General features: G+C 46.7%; 1 protein-coding gene across 1 annotated transcript in view; it reads left to right on the forward strand.

The window, feature by feature from the left end:
• Positions 1 to 9,457: 9,457 nt before the first annotated feature.
• The window catches only part of CLYBL (citramalyl-CoA lyase), a 156,715-nt gene continuing 150,621 nt past the window's right edge, over positions 9,458 to 15,551 (forward strand). Inside the window, exon 1 of the mRNA XM_042866781.1 lies at positions 9,458 to 9,507. Coding sequence (XP_042722715.1) covers positions 9,458 to 9,507 — 50 coding nt within the window. The remainder of the gene's footprint in view (positions 9,508 to 15,551) is intronic.

Here is a 15,551-nt window from a genome sequence, read left to right on the forward strand (position 1 = left end):
TGTAACCTTTGTTCTCTGTCCTGCTCTTTCTCCTCATTCCCAGTATCTAACAGATCTCCATAAAGCTGACTGCTGAAATCATTACCTCATGTATCAACTTCGGGTACACACGTGTACGTAAGTGCGTGACGCTTTAGATTTCAGATACTTAAAGCATAGATCTGCAGGGACTACAGGAAAGCTTAATTTATCGTTTGGTTACTGTATAACTGCCATCATGGGTTTCCTCTGCTTTTATTTGTAACATCTGGAAATCCCTGTTGGTAAGATGGGAGTAGTGTTAATCTGCTTGTTAATTAGATATGCCAAGGGATGACAAATGAAACTTGCCATGTTTGAATGGCAGCACGTTCCTGCAGCTTCCTGGACTTGCGACGCTTCCGAAAGTGCAATCTAAATTCTTCCTTCCCTCAGAGGGATTTTAGCATCACCTACTGGCCACAGCACATATAACCTTAAAGTATGGGAGCAGAGTTAAGGGTAAGATGGGACTTTTACCAAACCACACTCTTGGAGGAGTGAAGACATGAAATATATTGACATATAGTTAATTATGTATGCTATTTTCAAGTTCATCAACGATCAAGAATAAAGAACAGTTAACACTAGTCATTCATGTAAGTTCTCTGTGAAGATGTGTAAGTGCAGTCGTGTGCCTGGAAAAGGTCCTTTAGAGTGAACTGTATTTCAGATATACAGTCTTCCTTTATAAGGATCAGTTCTTCTCACCCAAATACCTTTGATGTCTTCAGATGTTTAAGTTCACTAAAAATACAGCACTTCAGACAGGGCCGTCAAGTCAAGATAGTTGATTGATTTTCTTCTCTGTTTTTGGAAAAAATATTTGTTGAGAAAACGCCCTCTATTTTTCCTATCTTTTCATGCCTAGCTTCTAATTTGTTCAGAATTCATCCCTGAAATGAAGTGCTTACAATCACAGAACAGCCTGACTTGAGGAAGAAATGCACTGATAACCTCCCAACATGGTGGGCAGTCCAGCCTCTGCTTACCCCCACTGTTGTTGCAGCAGCAACACGAGGAGCAAGCTCGTCTCTCCTGGAGCACCATAAGGCAGAACCATAGAATCACCACGGTTGGAAAAGACCTCCAAAGTCATCCAGTCCCACCTACCACCAATATAACCCCACAAGACCATGTCCTTCAGTACACCTTATAAACATTTCTCGAGCTCTTCCAGGGACGGCAGCCTGCACCAGTGCCTCACCACTCCTTTGGAGAAGAAACTTTTCCTATTATCCAATCTGAGATGTGACCGAGGAAGCCGGTGGGTTGGCGTGGAAGCCCATTCTTTCCGTGTCCCAAGGCCACACGAGACCATGCAGTTGTGACATTTCTTCCCTAGCCTTGCTTAGGAGCTACAAAATAGAGCAGATGTCAGTCCTGTTTTCTACTTTTCTACAGGGCTCTGCTCAGATCCCCTGTTTATCCCAGGAAGCAGAGTGATGGCAGTAGCTCTGCACAGAAACTGTAGAGAGAAATAAAGGGGTTTCCCTTTATTCCCTTATTATTGTCAGAGAGGACAATATCCAGACCCAGGGGGCAAAGTCCAAACAAAGAATTGATTCCTGTACCAGGAAAATACTGGTTTGTCAAAACAAAGTTTGTTCTGTTACACAATGACCAGTTTCAAGCAGAGATAGTGGTTTGGGCTTGGTTGGTTTGTTTGTCGTGGAAGACATTTCTTACAGCCAGATCAGAATTTCAGAAGAAAACAAGACAGGCAGACAAGTTTAGGCAGATTAGAAATGTGTTTCTAAATCCCCCAGCGATTTTCTTGACCACTGGACTATTTTAGGGTGAAACACATCTATCTTTTAGTGTTTGAAACAGGTTTACAGACAGAGGTTTTTGAAGGCAATTTTTGCACTGAATGGGGCAGAAGTTGAATCTCAATGTTTTGTTGAACAAAAAGCTGTTTCCTGGCCAACTTCACACCTGACACTTAGGAGGACTGCTGGTAAAATAACCTGAGCAGAACATCTACCCTGTAATTTAATCCAGGAATGCACTTCTGCGTACTGCAACACCAGTCCCAGCACACAATGTGCAAATATCCAGCAGGATCCTCTACAGAGACACTGACTATTGCTGTGCAGGACCTGGAGGTGGGAATTGTAGCCTTGGAATCCTTGAAAATACTGGCAAAGGGAAATTCAATGAAAAATGCTAGAGTTCTAAGATTGCAGGTAGATGAAAGTGAAGAAAAATACTTTCTTTCATTCCTAATTATCTTTGCACCTCATGGCCCGAGCACAGAGAAGGCAGCAACACTTCTAGGTCCTACCCAGAATGTTGCAGAAATCCAGATAAGTCACAGACAGTCACAGCACTGAGAAATGCTCATGGGACAGCAAATAATTACGCTGTTAGAAAGCTTACGAGTCATGGAAGAGCTCCATTTATAGAACTTAAGTTCTGGCAAAGAGAGAGCAGTGAGGTGGTGGAACAGGCTGCCCTGAGAGATTGTGGATGCCCTGTTCCTGGAGGTGTTCAAGGCCAGGTTGGATGGGACCCTGGGCAATTTGATCTATTACTTGATGTAGCACAAACCAGAGGTCCCAGTTTGTGTGGAGATGTGTTCCACCTTTCACCTTTTATGTGTGTGTAGGCTGCCCCTAAGTATCCGAACACCACGATGGTTCATCGTGCCAACTGTCATCTGTGGGCTATGCAGGAGGCAGCCATAGAGTCCGTAACTCACAGCAGCGCTCCAGAGAAACCACAGCATTAAAATTAAAGAGGAGATGAAAGCTGTGCGACAAAAGGATTATCCAGGGTCCTGTCCGTGCTGAAAGTACCACATGGCCTCCCTCACAAAATATTGGTGCGCAGCAGTGGATGCCCCCGTGGTGAATCTCTGGCCAGGAGCCTCTTCTTAGAGATGCTGCTGCTGGATGTTTCTCCTGAGTCTGCATCAGTATCTCCCAAGATCACACATTTGAAGAATAAGTGCTGTCCTCATCAATGGGAATGGTTTGCTATGTGGTGGGTATCTGCTGGTCAAAATTATGTGTAATTTTTACTTTCAGTTTAACTTAGGTTTAATTGTCTCGATTTAAGCCTCTTGCACTAACACTAAGCTGCTTTTGTTTTTACTTTGGATCCAATAATTTTAATGTTTCCTCCATATGGCAGTGGGTTTTCAAAGGAAAAAAACAAGGTCTGAGACAGAGTTACTTGAATGGATTGAAATTAGGAAAGTGAAACTAAAAATAGAAATAGGACATAATGAGCTAATGTGAGATACAGAAGGAGCTTCAGAGTGATAAAAAAATGTCATAATTTAGACGAGAAAGTTTGTGTCTTTTGTTCAGTCCTTCTGTATTTACAGTGGATTCTCTTATGACTTCAGCAGTAGCTGAACTAAGGCACAACGTCTTTCACTACAAAGAAGGCTGCAGGGTGACCTCATTGCAGCTTTTCAGTGCCTAAAGGGAGCTTACAGAGGGGAGGGGAATCAACTCTTTGAAAGGGTTGGTATGTGTAGGACGAGGGGAAATGGTTTTAAGTTGAGGGAGGGGAGATTTAGGTCAGACATCAGGGGAGAAGTTCTTTACAGAGAGAGTGGTGAGGTGCTGGAACAGGCTGCCCAGAGAGGTTGTGGATGCCCCATCCCTGGAGGTGTTCAAGGCCAGGTTGGATGGGGCCCTGGGCAGCCTGGTTTAATATTAAATGGGGAGGTTGTTGGCCCTGCATGTGGCAGGGGGTTGGAGATTCATGATCCTTGAGGTCCCTTCCAACCCTGGCCATTCTGTGATTCTGTGAAAGAAGACCCGAGTTGCAGGAGAATAGTTAGCATGGTTTTCTATCGGCTAACTTTCCTCTGCTCACATATATGATGCAGTCACTCTCCGCAGTTGGCCTCTAAGGTAGGAAGTTTTTCAGCGGTTGGATGATCCAAAAGTAGCTTAATCTGTAGTAGTGAACACATTTCCTATCCTCTGAGAGTCCTGTGATGATTTCCGAAAAATGACTGATGATGCATGACATGAAATGTCAGTGACACCATCGAAGTCACTGGGACAACTACTACGTCTCATGTCACCTCTGTCACAAAACTGAGGGTTAAATGGAAACAGGAAGGCTATTGCCATTGCACTCCTGCAACATTCGTCACTGTCACACTGAGATGTGGTGGCTCTGTGCACCTGCTGTTCATGATGGGCATGGCTGAACAAAGCCATCAAATGCTTCAATTTGGGAGCTGGGACTGGCACTAAATTTACATTTGCCTTGTCTGGGCTGGGGTTTTCAGAAAGCTCCCAGCTCGATTCTGTTATGGTGCATGGCATTGAGCAGAGACATTCAGTGAAGGAGCTACGCAGCATTTTACGTTCTCAGCCCAAACAAATGAATACACACAAAAAAGCTGTGCCTGATGGTGGAATGAGAATTATTTATACAAATAGGAAAGGAAGATTTAGATTTTAAAACTCTAATCAAGATAGAATATGGCACTTCTGCTTGTTTATTAGACATCGCTTTTTTTTTATCAGGGTCTGGAGCCTACCTCATCACCTGTGGAGAGTCTGATGGTGTTCTGCTGCCAGTGGTTACGGCAGTCCTTAAGGACAGGGCTATAGCATAATTGGTCTCCCACCATTCACCTGATGGAAAGTCTCTGTTTCTTGCTGGGATGCGTGGGTACCTGGGTTATTCCATGAAAACAAAATCATTCCACTTCATGTTTCTCACATCAAAGCTATTCATGAAATCTTACCACACTTGCCGCAGACTTTCTTTTTCTTAATAACCAGGAAAAGAACGACCTCGTTAAAGTGATGTGAGACATCACCCTTTGGATGTTCAACAGCTTTTGGAAAACTTTCATTCTGAAACGTGCTGCTTTCTGGCATGACTGAAGGCAACAGCATCTAAGTGATGTTTCACAGACTACATTCAGATTATTAACTATATTCAGAATATGATTCTTACCATGTCAAATTTACTGGCTGAGAAAAATTTAGTAAAAATCTGTCAAAGCTCCTGATTTCATTTTCTTTTCTCCCCTTTGGCACTGAAAACATGAGGTACTGCAGTGTTTTACATGAGGATTTCAGAAATGTGAAAAATTATGGAAAGTGTGAGAGTCACAGGTAGGCAGGACACAATTTCTCTAAGAATTCTTTAAGTGTTCCTTTTGTCTGTTATTATGTCAAAGTGGAGCATAACTTCTGAAGCTATCAGCAACCTAATCCAAACTGCTAGTGCCACAGGGCTAAATTATAAAATACTTCAGTAAATCTAGCACTCACCCCCAAAGTGATGCCTTTGTGGCATCACTTGGTGCTAACTTTGAGGCCTTCTGCACGGGGCTCCGTAAGCTCCTTACAAACCATAGCATTGTGTGCCCAGGGTTTGCAAAGAGGTAGGAACTGGTCCTGACAATAACAGATACGACCACGGAAGAGAATCCTGGTATCATAGAATATCCAAGGTTGGAAAAGACCTCTAAGGTCACACAGTCCAACCGCCCACCTTCCACCAATACTCCCCATAAGCCATGTCCCTCAGTACAACATCCCAGTGTTCCCTGAACACCTTCAGGGTCAGTGACTCCCCCACCTCCCTTGGCAGCCCGTTCCAGAGCCTGATCACTCTTTTGGAGAAGAACTATTTCCTAATGTCCAACCTGAGAAATCTCCAGCACTGGCACAACTGCAGGCAGTTTTACTTGCTACGGATGTGCCTGCACCCCCCTTCAGAAATACTCAAACTAAGCTGTAATGTAATGTGGACCTGAACAACAGGATTTTCAAAAAAATTCCTAAAACTCTGCTTAGAAACTATTTTTTAAATGTGCCACTCAATATAACTGAAACTAAATATTAACAATTTCTACCTTGGGAAAAAAAAAAAGCTTTGCTCTACTCACCACTTAGTGAATATCATACATTTTATAAACAATTTTTTCTTTTCATCTTAGCTTCAGTACTGAAATTCGACTCTGCCCAGTGGTTCATTAGGAACAAGTGTCAACCGAAGTTCAGCTCTCCATTATACAGAGAGAGCTTTAAAGACAATGATCTGTGGCAGACACAAACAAAACCACGGGTCTATGCCTTTTAAACAAAACCCATTTCCCTCCCCCTTCCCTGCAGTAAACAGCTTCTGGCTGCAGATTTGGTCCTTTATAGAAGAGATTTTTAAGATCCCAGATGACCTGTCCAGCAGCCTGGTAATCCTCAAATCATCTGCTTGCCATCCTAATGTGGAGATGTCACTGAAAAGGCTTGTTGACAACCTTCTGTTACATGAAAGATAAGTCTGTAAAACTGTGACCGTTTTAGTTGGTTAAACTTTAACACATGGCTGAATGAAACTCCCCTTTCTGATAAATTCAGGAAGACTGCTGGCAGAAGAAAATAGCATGGAAAAAAATACATCTTTTCCAGTTCACTTTGGGTTAGGGTAAGTTGATAGTGATTTGTATAACACCTTGTGAACTCTCTTAAACATATTTTAGAAGTTATCATTTCACAAGTCTGAATGTCCTTTCCATGCACATCCTCGTGCAAAATGTTTTAAGCTATCTAAGCACAGTGTTTTATATCAGTATTTAGTTATTTTGTGTATAACAGGTTTGCTTAACAAGGGCTCACGTGGCAAAAACACAACAATCAAATGCATTAGTGTCTCCCAGGCTCTGATATTATCAGCATCTATGAATCCTTCAATCAATTTTTCTGTCGAGTAATAAATACTAATCTCAGCTAAACTGTTTTGTTACATATACAGCATGCTCTCATCCCAAACAACTCCTTAATCCACTATTTTAATAATAGTCTATGGATTAAAGGATCTATACAGTACACTGACACAACGTATTGAGGAAAGGATCTATAGACGGACATTTCAGTGATCCATTTTAATGGCATACAAGCCACCATAGCATTACAGCATCAACAGCCTGCAGATTATTTGGTGGGGTTTGAAGCACGCTGCAGCAATTCAAGTTTAAGGAACCTCCTTTGAGGTGAAAATACTAGACTTACTGGGAGAGGGGACTTGGGAATAAAAGCATAGGGCATATGAATACTAACAAGCATTCACATACAATCTGCTGTAAAATATACAGAATATTTTGAGTTTTGAAACCTGTCAAAATAACATCTGTAACAGCAGAGTCCGCTTTTTTTGTCCCCCTCCTCATCTACACACGAGCCATACTTTCCTCCTTGCGTGCTCCGTAGCTTGACAGTATTTCACACTGGAAAACCCATTGTGATGGACTTTTTTTATTTGTTTAAAAAAGAGCATTTGCTCCGAGTAGTTCTATGCCCTCTATTTTTCACCTTCTGAACTAAAGCATAACGTACTCACTTCTGCTGCCACCCTTGCAGCAGCCATCACCATGCCCTGTCGCCTGACTCACACTGAGCAAAACCAAAGGTGCCCTGCAGCGTAGGTTCTCCTGTGCACTGGGTGCAGTGTGGACATTGCCTGTAGCTCCTGCTTCTAGCAAGCCCAGGTGATGCATATGAGGAGAGAATCATAGCATCATAGAATCAGAGTGGTCTGGATTGAAAAGGACCATAATGATCATCTAGTTTCAACCCCCCTGCTATGTGCAAGGTCATCAACCACTAGATCAAGCTGCCCAGAGCCACATCCAGCCTGGCCTTGAATGCCTCCAGGGATGGGGCATCCACAGCCTCCTTGGGCAGCCTGTTCCAGTGCGTTACCACCTCTGTATGAAAAACTTCCTCCTAATATCTAACCTAAACCTCCCCTGTCTCAGTTTGAAACCATTCCCCTTGTCCTACCACTATCCACCCTCGTCCCAAACAACTCGTGGCCTTGTGCACTGGTAAATAAATACTTGGCACTCAGGAAACAGACCTGCTCCCAGACAGTGGAAACATACGCTCAGTGGATCACAACAAATAAAACATGAGGCTATATAAGGAATGAGAAAGAAAACCAATACTGAAACCACACCACTTTTTGAAATGTATCACAAGCTCCTACCTGGAGTATTGGCAAGCACAGCTCCCCACTTCAAATTCCCTTACAAACTGTGTTTCCAGGCAGCGCATGGAGCACGTAGGCTGTGAACCACTTCCAGCATGCCAATATTTGACTTTTCTGAATTGCAGTGGTTCCAGGCAGATGCTTTTCAGTAATCTTCCCCAAAAGCTGTGTAGTAAGTATAACGTTATCTGAACTGGATAGCAATATGCACTCACTGTAAAATCCTCTTAATGTACAAAGTAGGGCTTCTATAACTTGATACTTTCTAGCTAGTGTTTTCTTTGATTTACTGCAAGACCTGCTCTAGTAGTTTCTACTTCCTGCAGCTCCACCTCAGCTACTGGCCCTTCATTTTTTCCAGATGTTTCTCCCTTTTTTTGCTTTCATCTTCCCTCTGTTTTGGCATTGAGTGCCGACCATCCCACAAGGAACCTTGAGGAAGCAGAGAATTACCTGTGAGGCCTGAGGGCTGAGCAGGGGCTGCCTGCTCCAAGGAGAAAGGCTCTCAGTCCGTTGTCTGAAGAGGAGGTTGGGGAGAAGAAAAGTAAATACTTCCTGCTCGCCCACCCATCTTTCTTCTGGCTCAGAACCCCTTCTCTGCTTCTCCTTCCCCTCGCTTAGCCACCCCCACTTATATCACCCCATTATCACCTTAACCCACTGCCCAGGCCAAGCCTGTCTCTCCTCCAGGAGAGCAGTGAGTCCCAGCCAAGGCCCCAAGGAGCTGTCACTGCACTGAGCCATCAGAGCAGGCCCCAAGCAGCTCTGGCACCACAGAGGCCCCGTGACACAGCCGGCCATCACAAATGCCCTCCTGTCTGAAAGCGTCACCGAAACCTCCGCAAGATCGGTGCTGACAGATGTTTATTCCCCACTTTTGCACGAGGATCTGAGGACGCCCTTTGTGCTCACAGCACCACGAGGAAGGCACGCTGCGCCCGCGCTGCTGCGATGCTCATTTCTCTCTTGCAAATCACAGTAAATGAGCATCAGGAGGACGGCGATGCGCAACGGCTTCGGGCGGCAGCACGGGGCTCTTCGCTACTTGGCTTCCACACAGACTCCAATAAAGATCGCATATTTTTATCAGGGCGGCTCATTAATAGCTCTACGGGCCTTCTACAATACGGCAGGGAGCAGGGCAGGCCGCTGCCGGCTACCCGGCACTGCCCCGCGCCCAGCACCCGCACCGTCACCTCGGAGCCCTGAGGGAGGCGCTGGGGGCACGCGGGCGGGCAGAGGGCGCCGCGCTGAGGGAGCGCAGCCGGCAGCCAGGAGGCGCCCCGCTACCGGCCGCGCCGAGCGCCCCGCCCCTCCTGCCAGGGCACGTGGGGGGCGGCTCCACAGCCCCACGTGGCGCGCGACACACCTCCTCCTCCCTTCTCACCAATCAGCCCCACGGGGGAGGGGCGCGGCGGCGTTCCCCAGCCAATAGGCAGCGGCGGGGCGGGGCGAGGCGGCGATGGCGGCGGCGGTGGCGGTGGCGACGGCGACGCGGGGCTGGCGGTGGCTGTGAGTGAGGCGGCGCCGCCCCGCGGCACGAGCGGATCGGGGGCGAGGGAGCGGGGTCGGGACGCGGCGCCTGAGGGGGGCGCTGTGCGGCGAGGGCGGTGCGGGCGGTGCGGGGCAGGCGTCGGGCGGTGCGGAGGGCCGGAGGCAGCGCGGGCGGAGGGGCGGGGAGGTGAGTGGCCTCCGTGCTCTGACCTCGTGACGCCCCACCTGCGGCACCTGAAGGGCCTGGATACTGTAGGCATTTCGTAGCTGATTGCAGCTCGGAAAGCAAATGGTATCCTGGGCTCCATCAGAAGAGGGGTGGCCAGCAGGGACAGAGAGGTGATTGTTACTCTCTACTCTGCCCTTGGGAGGCCCCATCTGGAGTACTGCTTCCTGGCCTGGGGAATCCAGTACAGGAAGGACATGGAGCTGTTGGAGAGGGTCCAGGGGAGGGCCACAAAGATGATCAGGGGGCTGGAGCACCTCACCTATGAGGATAGGCTGAGGGAGCTGGGCTTGTTCAGCCTGGAGAAGAGAAGGCTGCGGGGTGACCTCATTGCAGCCTTTCAGTACCTAAAGGGAGCCTACAAGCAGGAGGGGAATCAACTCTTTGAAAGAGTTGATAACAGCAGGACAAGGGGAAATGGTTTTATGTTGAACGAAGGAGAGATTTAGGTTGGATGTCAGGGGGAAGTTCTTTACAGAGAAAGTGCTGAGGTGCTGGAACAGGCTGCACAGAGAGGTTGCCATCCCTGGAGGTGTTCAAGGCCAGGTTGGATGGGGCCCTGGGCAGCCTGGTCTAGTATGAAATGGGGAGGTTGGTGGCCCTGCATGTGGCAGGGGGGTTGAAGATTCATGATCCTTGAGGTCCCTTCCAACCCTGGCCATTCTGTGACTATCAGAAGAGCATGTGATGAGTCTGTAATAAACATAAGTATTGCTGTGTACAGACAGTACTGACCATGGTGTTCTTGGGGAGCCCTGGGACTTGTTTGTGCTGTGCTAGGGGCCTTACAGTCCAGGTTAGGCTTTCCTGCCTTCAGTAACGCCATCCTGCAGGGCACCCAGCATCATATCCCAGCCTCTGGCTGACTGACTGAGCCTGCTGCTGGAGGAGTTGCATGCATGTAAATGCCTTTCCTTTTCCCCCTGTACAGGATCGTATATGCTAAGAAGGACATAAAACTGTTAGCATCCAAGGAAGGGTAACAAAGATGTGGAAGGGTCTGGAGGACAAGACATATGAGGAGCGGCTGAGGTCCCCGGGTGTGCTCAGAGCAGCTGAGCTAATGGCGGCTGCAGCTCCTCACAGCTCTGCTCTGTGTGACAGCGACAGGGCCTGAGGGAACGGCATGGAGCTGTCAGGGGAGGGGCAGCTGGGAGCTAGGGAAAGGGGCTGCACCAGAGGGTGGTGGGCATGGAATGGGCTGCCCAGGGCTGTGGGCATGGCCCCGAGTGCTGGAGTTCACAGAGCATTTGGACACTGCTCTCAGACATAGGGTTTGGATTTTGGTGATCCTTTGTGGAGCCTGGAATTGGACTCGATGACCTGCCTGATTCCCAGCAGATGTCACAGCCTGTCAGCAGTGGGAACTGCCTGTCCCTCATCACCCGTGCAGCTTTGGAGCCCAAAGGGCTGCCACGCAGGTGCAGTCCACGAGCTCTTGCAGGACCTGAATTTGGGGCAGCTAAGCGGTTGCTGACCTGAGCTGGATGAAGAACCAGGAGTCCTTGCTCACATTTCAGCTGGACAGCCACTTAGCTGTGTGCAATGCAGACAGAAAAGACAGGGATGACTTCAAACTTTGGCAGTCGATGCACCTGTTGGTTGAATTTCATTAGCAGCTTTGTGGTCTGTAGCAGGAGCTAGCAGGCGCTCTGGGTCTGGACATCAGTGCATGTCCTATGGCTGCCACTTTTGTGTCTTTACGAAGATGCTGCTGTCCTTGCAGTGCTGCTGTGAGAATGCTGTTGGAGTATTTGTGCTGTTAGCAGGCAGATGAAACTAACAGTGCTCACAGCATTTACAGTCTGTTTTTGCTCACTTGTGATTTTCCAAGGCCTTTTGGGCTTCCCCTGCTTTGGAAAGATTTTTTTCTTGGAAAAAGTTTTTTAAAACTCCTTTCAGCTGTTTTGAAGTAATAAATTCAGCTGTTCTTTTTTTTTTTTTTCTAATTGCTGGAGGCGTTAAGTGTGCTTTTACAAGCAATATTGCAGTAAAGCATTGCATATGAAAACTTTTTTCACCACAGATCTGTGTGGAGGGTTCTCTCTGCGCTTAGTGTTTTTGATGCAAAAGAACATTGCACCTGGTTGTCCTCAGCTATCTGAATGCAAGTGTGCTTCCCCCATGAACAAGAGGGCTTTTTACATCTGTTCCTTTACATGGCATGTTGTGGCCAGAAGCATACCCACGTGCCTGCACCACGTCAGTCGAAAGTGACATTGCTAACCTCACATCTTGGCGGAGTGCTGCAGAGTATGGAATGCACGACGTGGATGTGTACAGCTTTGGGAGTGCTGCTGGAGGAGTGCTGCTTCTGCTGCTGTGCCTCTAAATGAGCGTGATGGATTGCTGTGGTGTGGTGAGGCTCACCGAGTGTCTTCTTGGAAGGTAATAGAGGATTAATGATAATTCCTCGTCACGTCTTGCTCAGGGACTCTGCGTATGTCATCTACAATTTCTGCCCTTGGAACAGAAGATATTTTGCAGAATTGGGAGTTTCTTCTGTTGTCTCCAGTTGCTATCTTCTCTCCCAGGATCCTGCTGCTGTTTCCTCTTGTATCTCACAGGACAAGTTTGAGACTGCTTGGCAAATTAGTCTTGATGATGCTTTTCATGGATTGGACGCTGGAGGGTGCTAATGCAATGAGAGCTGAAATTGTTTCAGCAAATTAAAGGGTTCCCCTTTGTTACTTGTGAAATAGTTCTATTCTTTGTTGCAACATTTAAATGGGAAGACATCATCTGTGGTCCTCACTGGCAGCTGATCTTGCTCAGTGTGTGTAGTGCTCTAACCAAGCATGTCAATAAAGCATTAAGTCTGTGAGGGATTTCTTTCCTGAACCTTTGTAAAAATAATAATAATAATAATCATTCATTTTGTACTCAATGCATTTTTAAGTGTGTCTTTCAAGATTATGGGCTTGGGATGAGTTTTACTGACTTTCTAGTGAGTGATAAGAACGCTCTATGAGGCAGAACTGTTGAGAAACATCTACAAAACCTGTTTTTCTAGAAAGTGACTTTGGTTCACTGAAACTAGCGTGGTCACATTGCTGGCTAGGTGAGCACCTGATCGTGGCTCGTGTGCTGGGGAGGAGAGGGGTGGCTTGATCACCACTGATGGAGTCCCTCGTGCTGTGACCCTCTGCCTGGGGATGAACCTGATTGAGCTCTCTAACATCAAGCTTTGGGGTGGCTATATGTATCATATATACACCACACCTGCTTAAAGGTGTTCCTGCTGGCCTAACATTATGCTGAGCCTATCTCTGCTCTCCTCTGCAGTTGGCAGAAAGATGCCAGCTCCCTGGTGTGTGCTCTGGCAATTCCATACCCAGTATTAGGGACTGTGAAACTACTGCCTGAGCCAGTTATTGTCCTGGCAGCAGCAGAGGTACGATGCTGTCTAATTAATGCTAATGAGAAGCAGGGTGCAAAGCCGAGTGTATACAGCTGATCACCCCTGGCACCCCAACAAGTCTGCTTAAAGCTGTCTCAGTCCTCAGCGATCCTTCGTGGCCCTCCACCTGCCTCTGTGGAACCATTAGCAAAATGGGAGCTGCCAGTTATAAAGTGTTTGAGCAAAACAGGATTGTTGCAAACACGCTTTCGCTAGAGGTCTTTCTCACGAGGTATGAGTGAATTACTGCTGTATCTTGTTCCCCTTTCCAACGCATTGCTCTGTCTTCTCCAGGAAAGCATTACTTTGTGTTTGTTCTTTCGCAGGCGTTGCAGTGTGCTTACATACAGACTGGTGCAGTTTTTCCTTTCTTCTAGAAATACACAGCAGTTTTTCTCTTGAACAGAAGATGCGGACGGGCATGGAGAAAAGAGCTGTGTGTAGGGGAACCGGGTTAGGTCCTGCTCTGGCACTGTTTGAGATACACTTGCTCACCCAGCAACACAGCCAGCGTGGCTGGTTACGCCGCTTGGCATGATGTCAAGAACCGATATGCTAGCAGTGGTGCCAAAAGGATTTGCAGTTGTGCATTTCATGTGGGCTGCGGCCTAATTTATCCTGAGAGACCCGTGACTGGCAGAGAGGGTTCACGGGCCTTATGCCATAGGTACTCATCGGCGTTGCGTTTAAGTGCTGCCAACTGCTGGCTGCTGAACTCGAGGCGCAAAGCCACCCCTTGATGGGAGGGGAGCGGGCCGTGCCTGGGCTGCCCGGCACTTCGCTGAGTGCAGCCTGTCTGTGCTGCTCACGAAAGCCGTGCAAGCGAGCTCTGCGCGGCTCTGCTGCCTTATGCGACAGCGAGCTGCTGGGCTGGAGGCCTCTGCGTTCAGGGGTTGCTCAGGCCGGGGGAAATGCCCGTGATACTGGATGTTCCTGAGGCCGCCTGCCTTGCCTTCTTCCCTCTGCTGCCGTGGGCAGGGCGACCACGCCTGCTTCCTTCTCTGCCATTTTAATTAAAAATGGTTGGCATCGGGGCTCTGCAGCAATGAAAGGGAAATGATGAAACTTTGAAGAATTTGGGGCATAAAGTCGATCTCTAAATTTTAATGTACTCATTGCGTTCAAACAGTTAATAGATGCGTTTTATTATTGGGCTTTCAGGTGACCTAATTTCCCTTAGTACTGTACATTTAGCTTTATACATCTGCACCTAATTTGTAAAAAAGGACTTAATGAGAAACTTCAAACAGTTTAAATGTCAATTACAAAGCAAGAGAGGTTTTAAAGTTCCAGTAATCTGTCCATATTGGTCATCGAAACATGATCCCAGGTGGATGTTAATTCAAGACAGATGGCATTCCAAAGGCACAATTACAAAGAGCTTATATATTTTCAACACTAACAAGCTGTCACGCTATGTTGTAGCTACACTTCCAATACTGTATAACTACAATTACTGCTTTATCTGGTGTGGACTTGGTAATAAAGGGGTTTGATTCCCCACTCTTGAGTTGTCAGTGGGATTTCTGAGGTGAACTGGAGAGTGGGGTAAGGTAGAGTGAATATCTTTCATTTGGTCATGCTGCTGGGTTATTTTGTTTGATTGGCTGGTGGTTTGGTTGTTTGGGTTTGGTTTTTTGGGGTTTTTTTTTGCTTTTAAGTCAGTGAAATGCTATTCAAAGAAAGAAGGGGAAATATTGCATACATGCACAACAAGACTAGCTCATCACAGAAGGATTTCTATTTCCTGGCAACAATAATTAGCATTAGTCTTATCAGCTGCTAGGAAATAGCTATGACGACCTGTTGAAACCCACAACATCCTGGATGTTTTCACTTAAAAAGTCATCTGAAAGCTTTTGGAGCAATGCATGTGTTACTTGGAAAACTGAAGTCAAAGGGATTGATTATGACTTTACTTGCAATGGTGTCAAGAGGGAGCAGTTCCACCACAGCTGGGCAGAAGCAGTACACCCAGAGCAAAATCAGGTTTGAATTATTTGTAGGTTTCTAAAAGGGTGATTAGGGCCATAGGCAGAGAAAGAGGGGCTGAATGATACAGGCTAAACGCAGGACTTCCCTTAGACCTAAGCATCAGCCTGTGATAGACAGCAGGATCTGGTGTGAAATGTTTGATCTATGTGTCATATTTTAGGTGGACAGGGATCTGTATAACTGATCACAGCTATGTGAAACACAGTAGTGTGTAATTTCCACTAATTTGTTTGTTTGTTTCTTGAAGCCAGGTCATGAAAAAGCCAGACTTGCACTGCTCTGCCTAGATAGTGTTTTAATAGGCTTTAAAAATTCTACACTTTTAGGAGCAAGATTAATAATTCTCTCCAGGAAGGTTTTTAAGCTCCTGTGGGTGCGTGTATTCTCTAAAGAGGTTCTGAGAGTGAAGAGCTTACACGTCTGCTAATTTATCTACCTTTC

The sequence above is a fragment of the Lagopus leucura genome, unplaced genomic scaffold, assembly GCF_019238085.1.
Source record: "Lagopus leucura isolate 7727_CA_CO unplaced genomic scaffold, USGS_WTPT01 Super-Scaffold_100001, whole genome shotgun sequence".
In the NCBI taxonomy this organism is placed as follows: domain Eukaryota; kingdom Metazoa; phylum Chordata; class Aves; order Galliformes; family Phasianidae; genus Lagopus; species Lagopus leucura.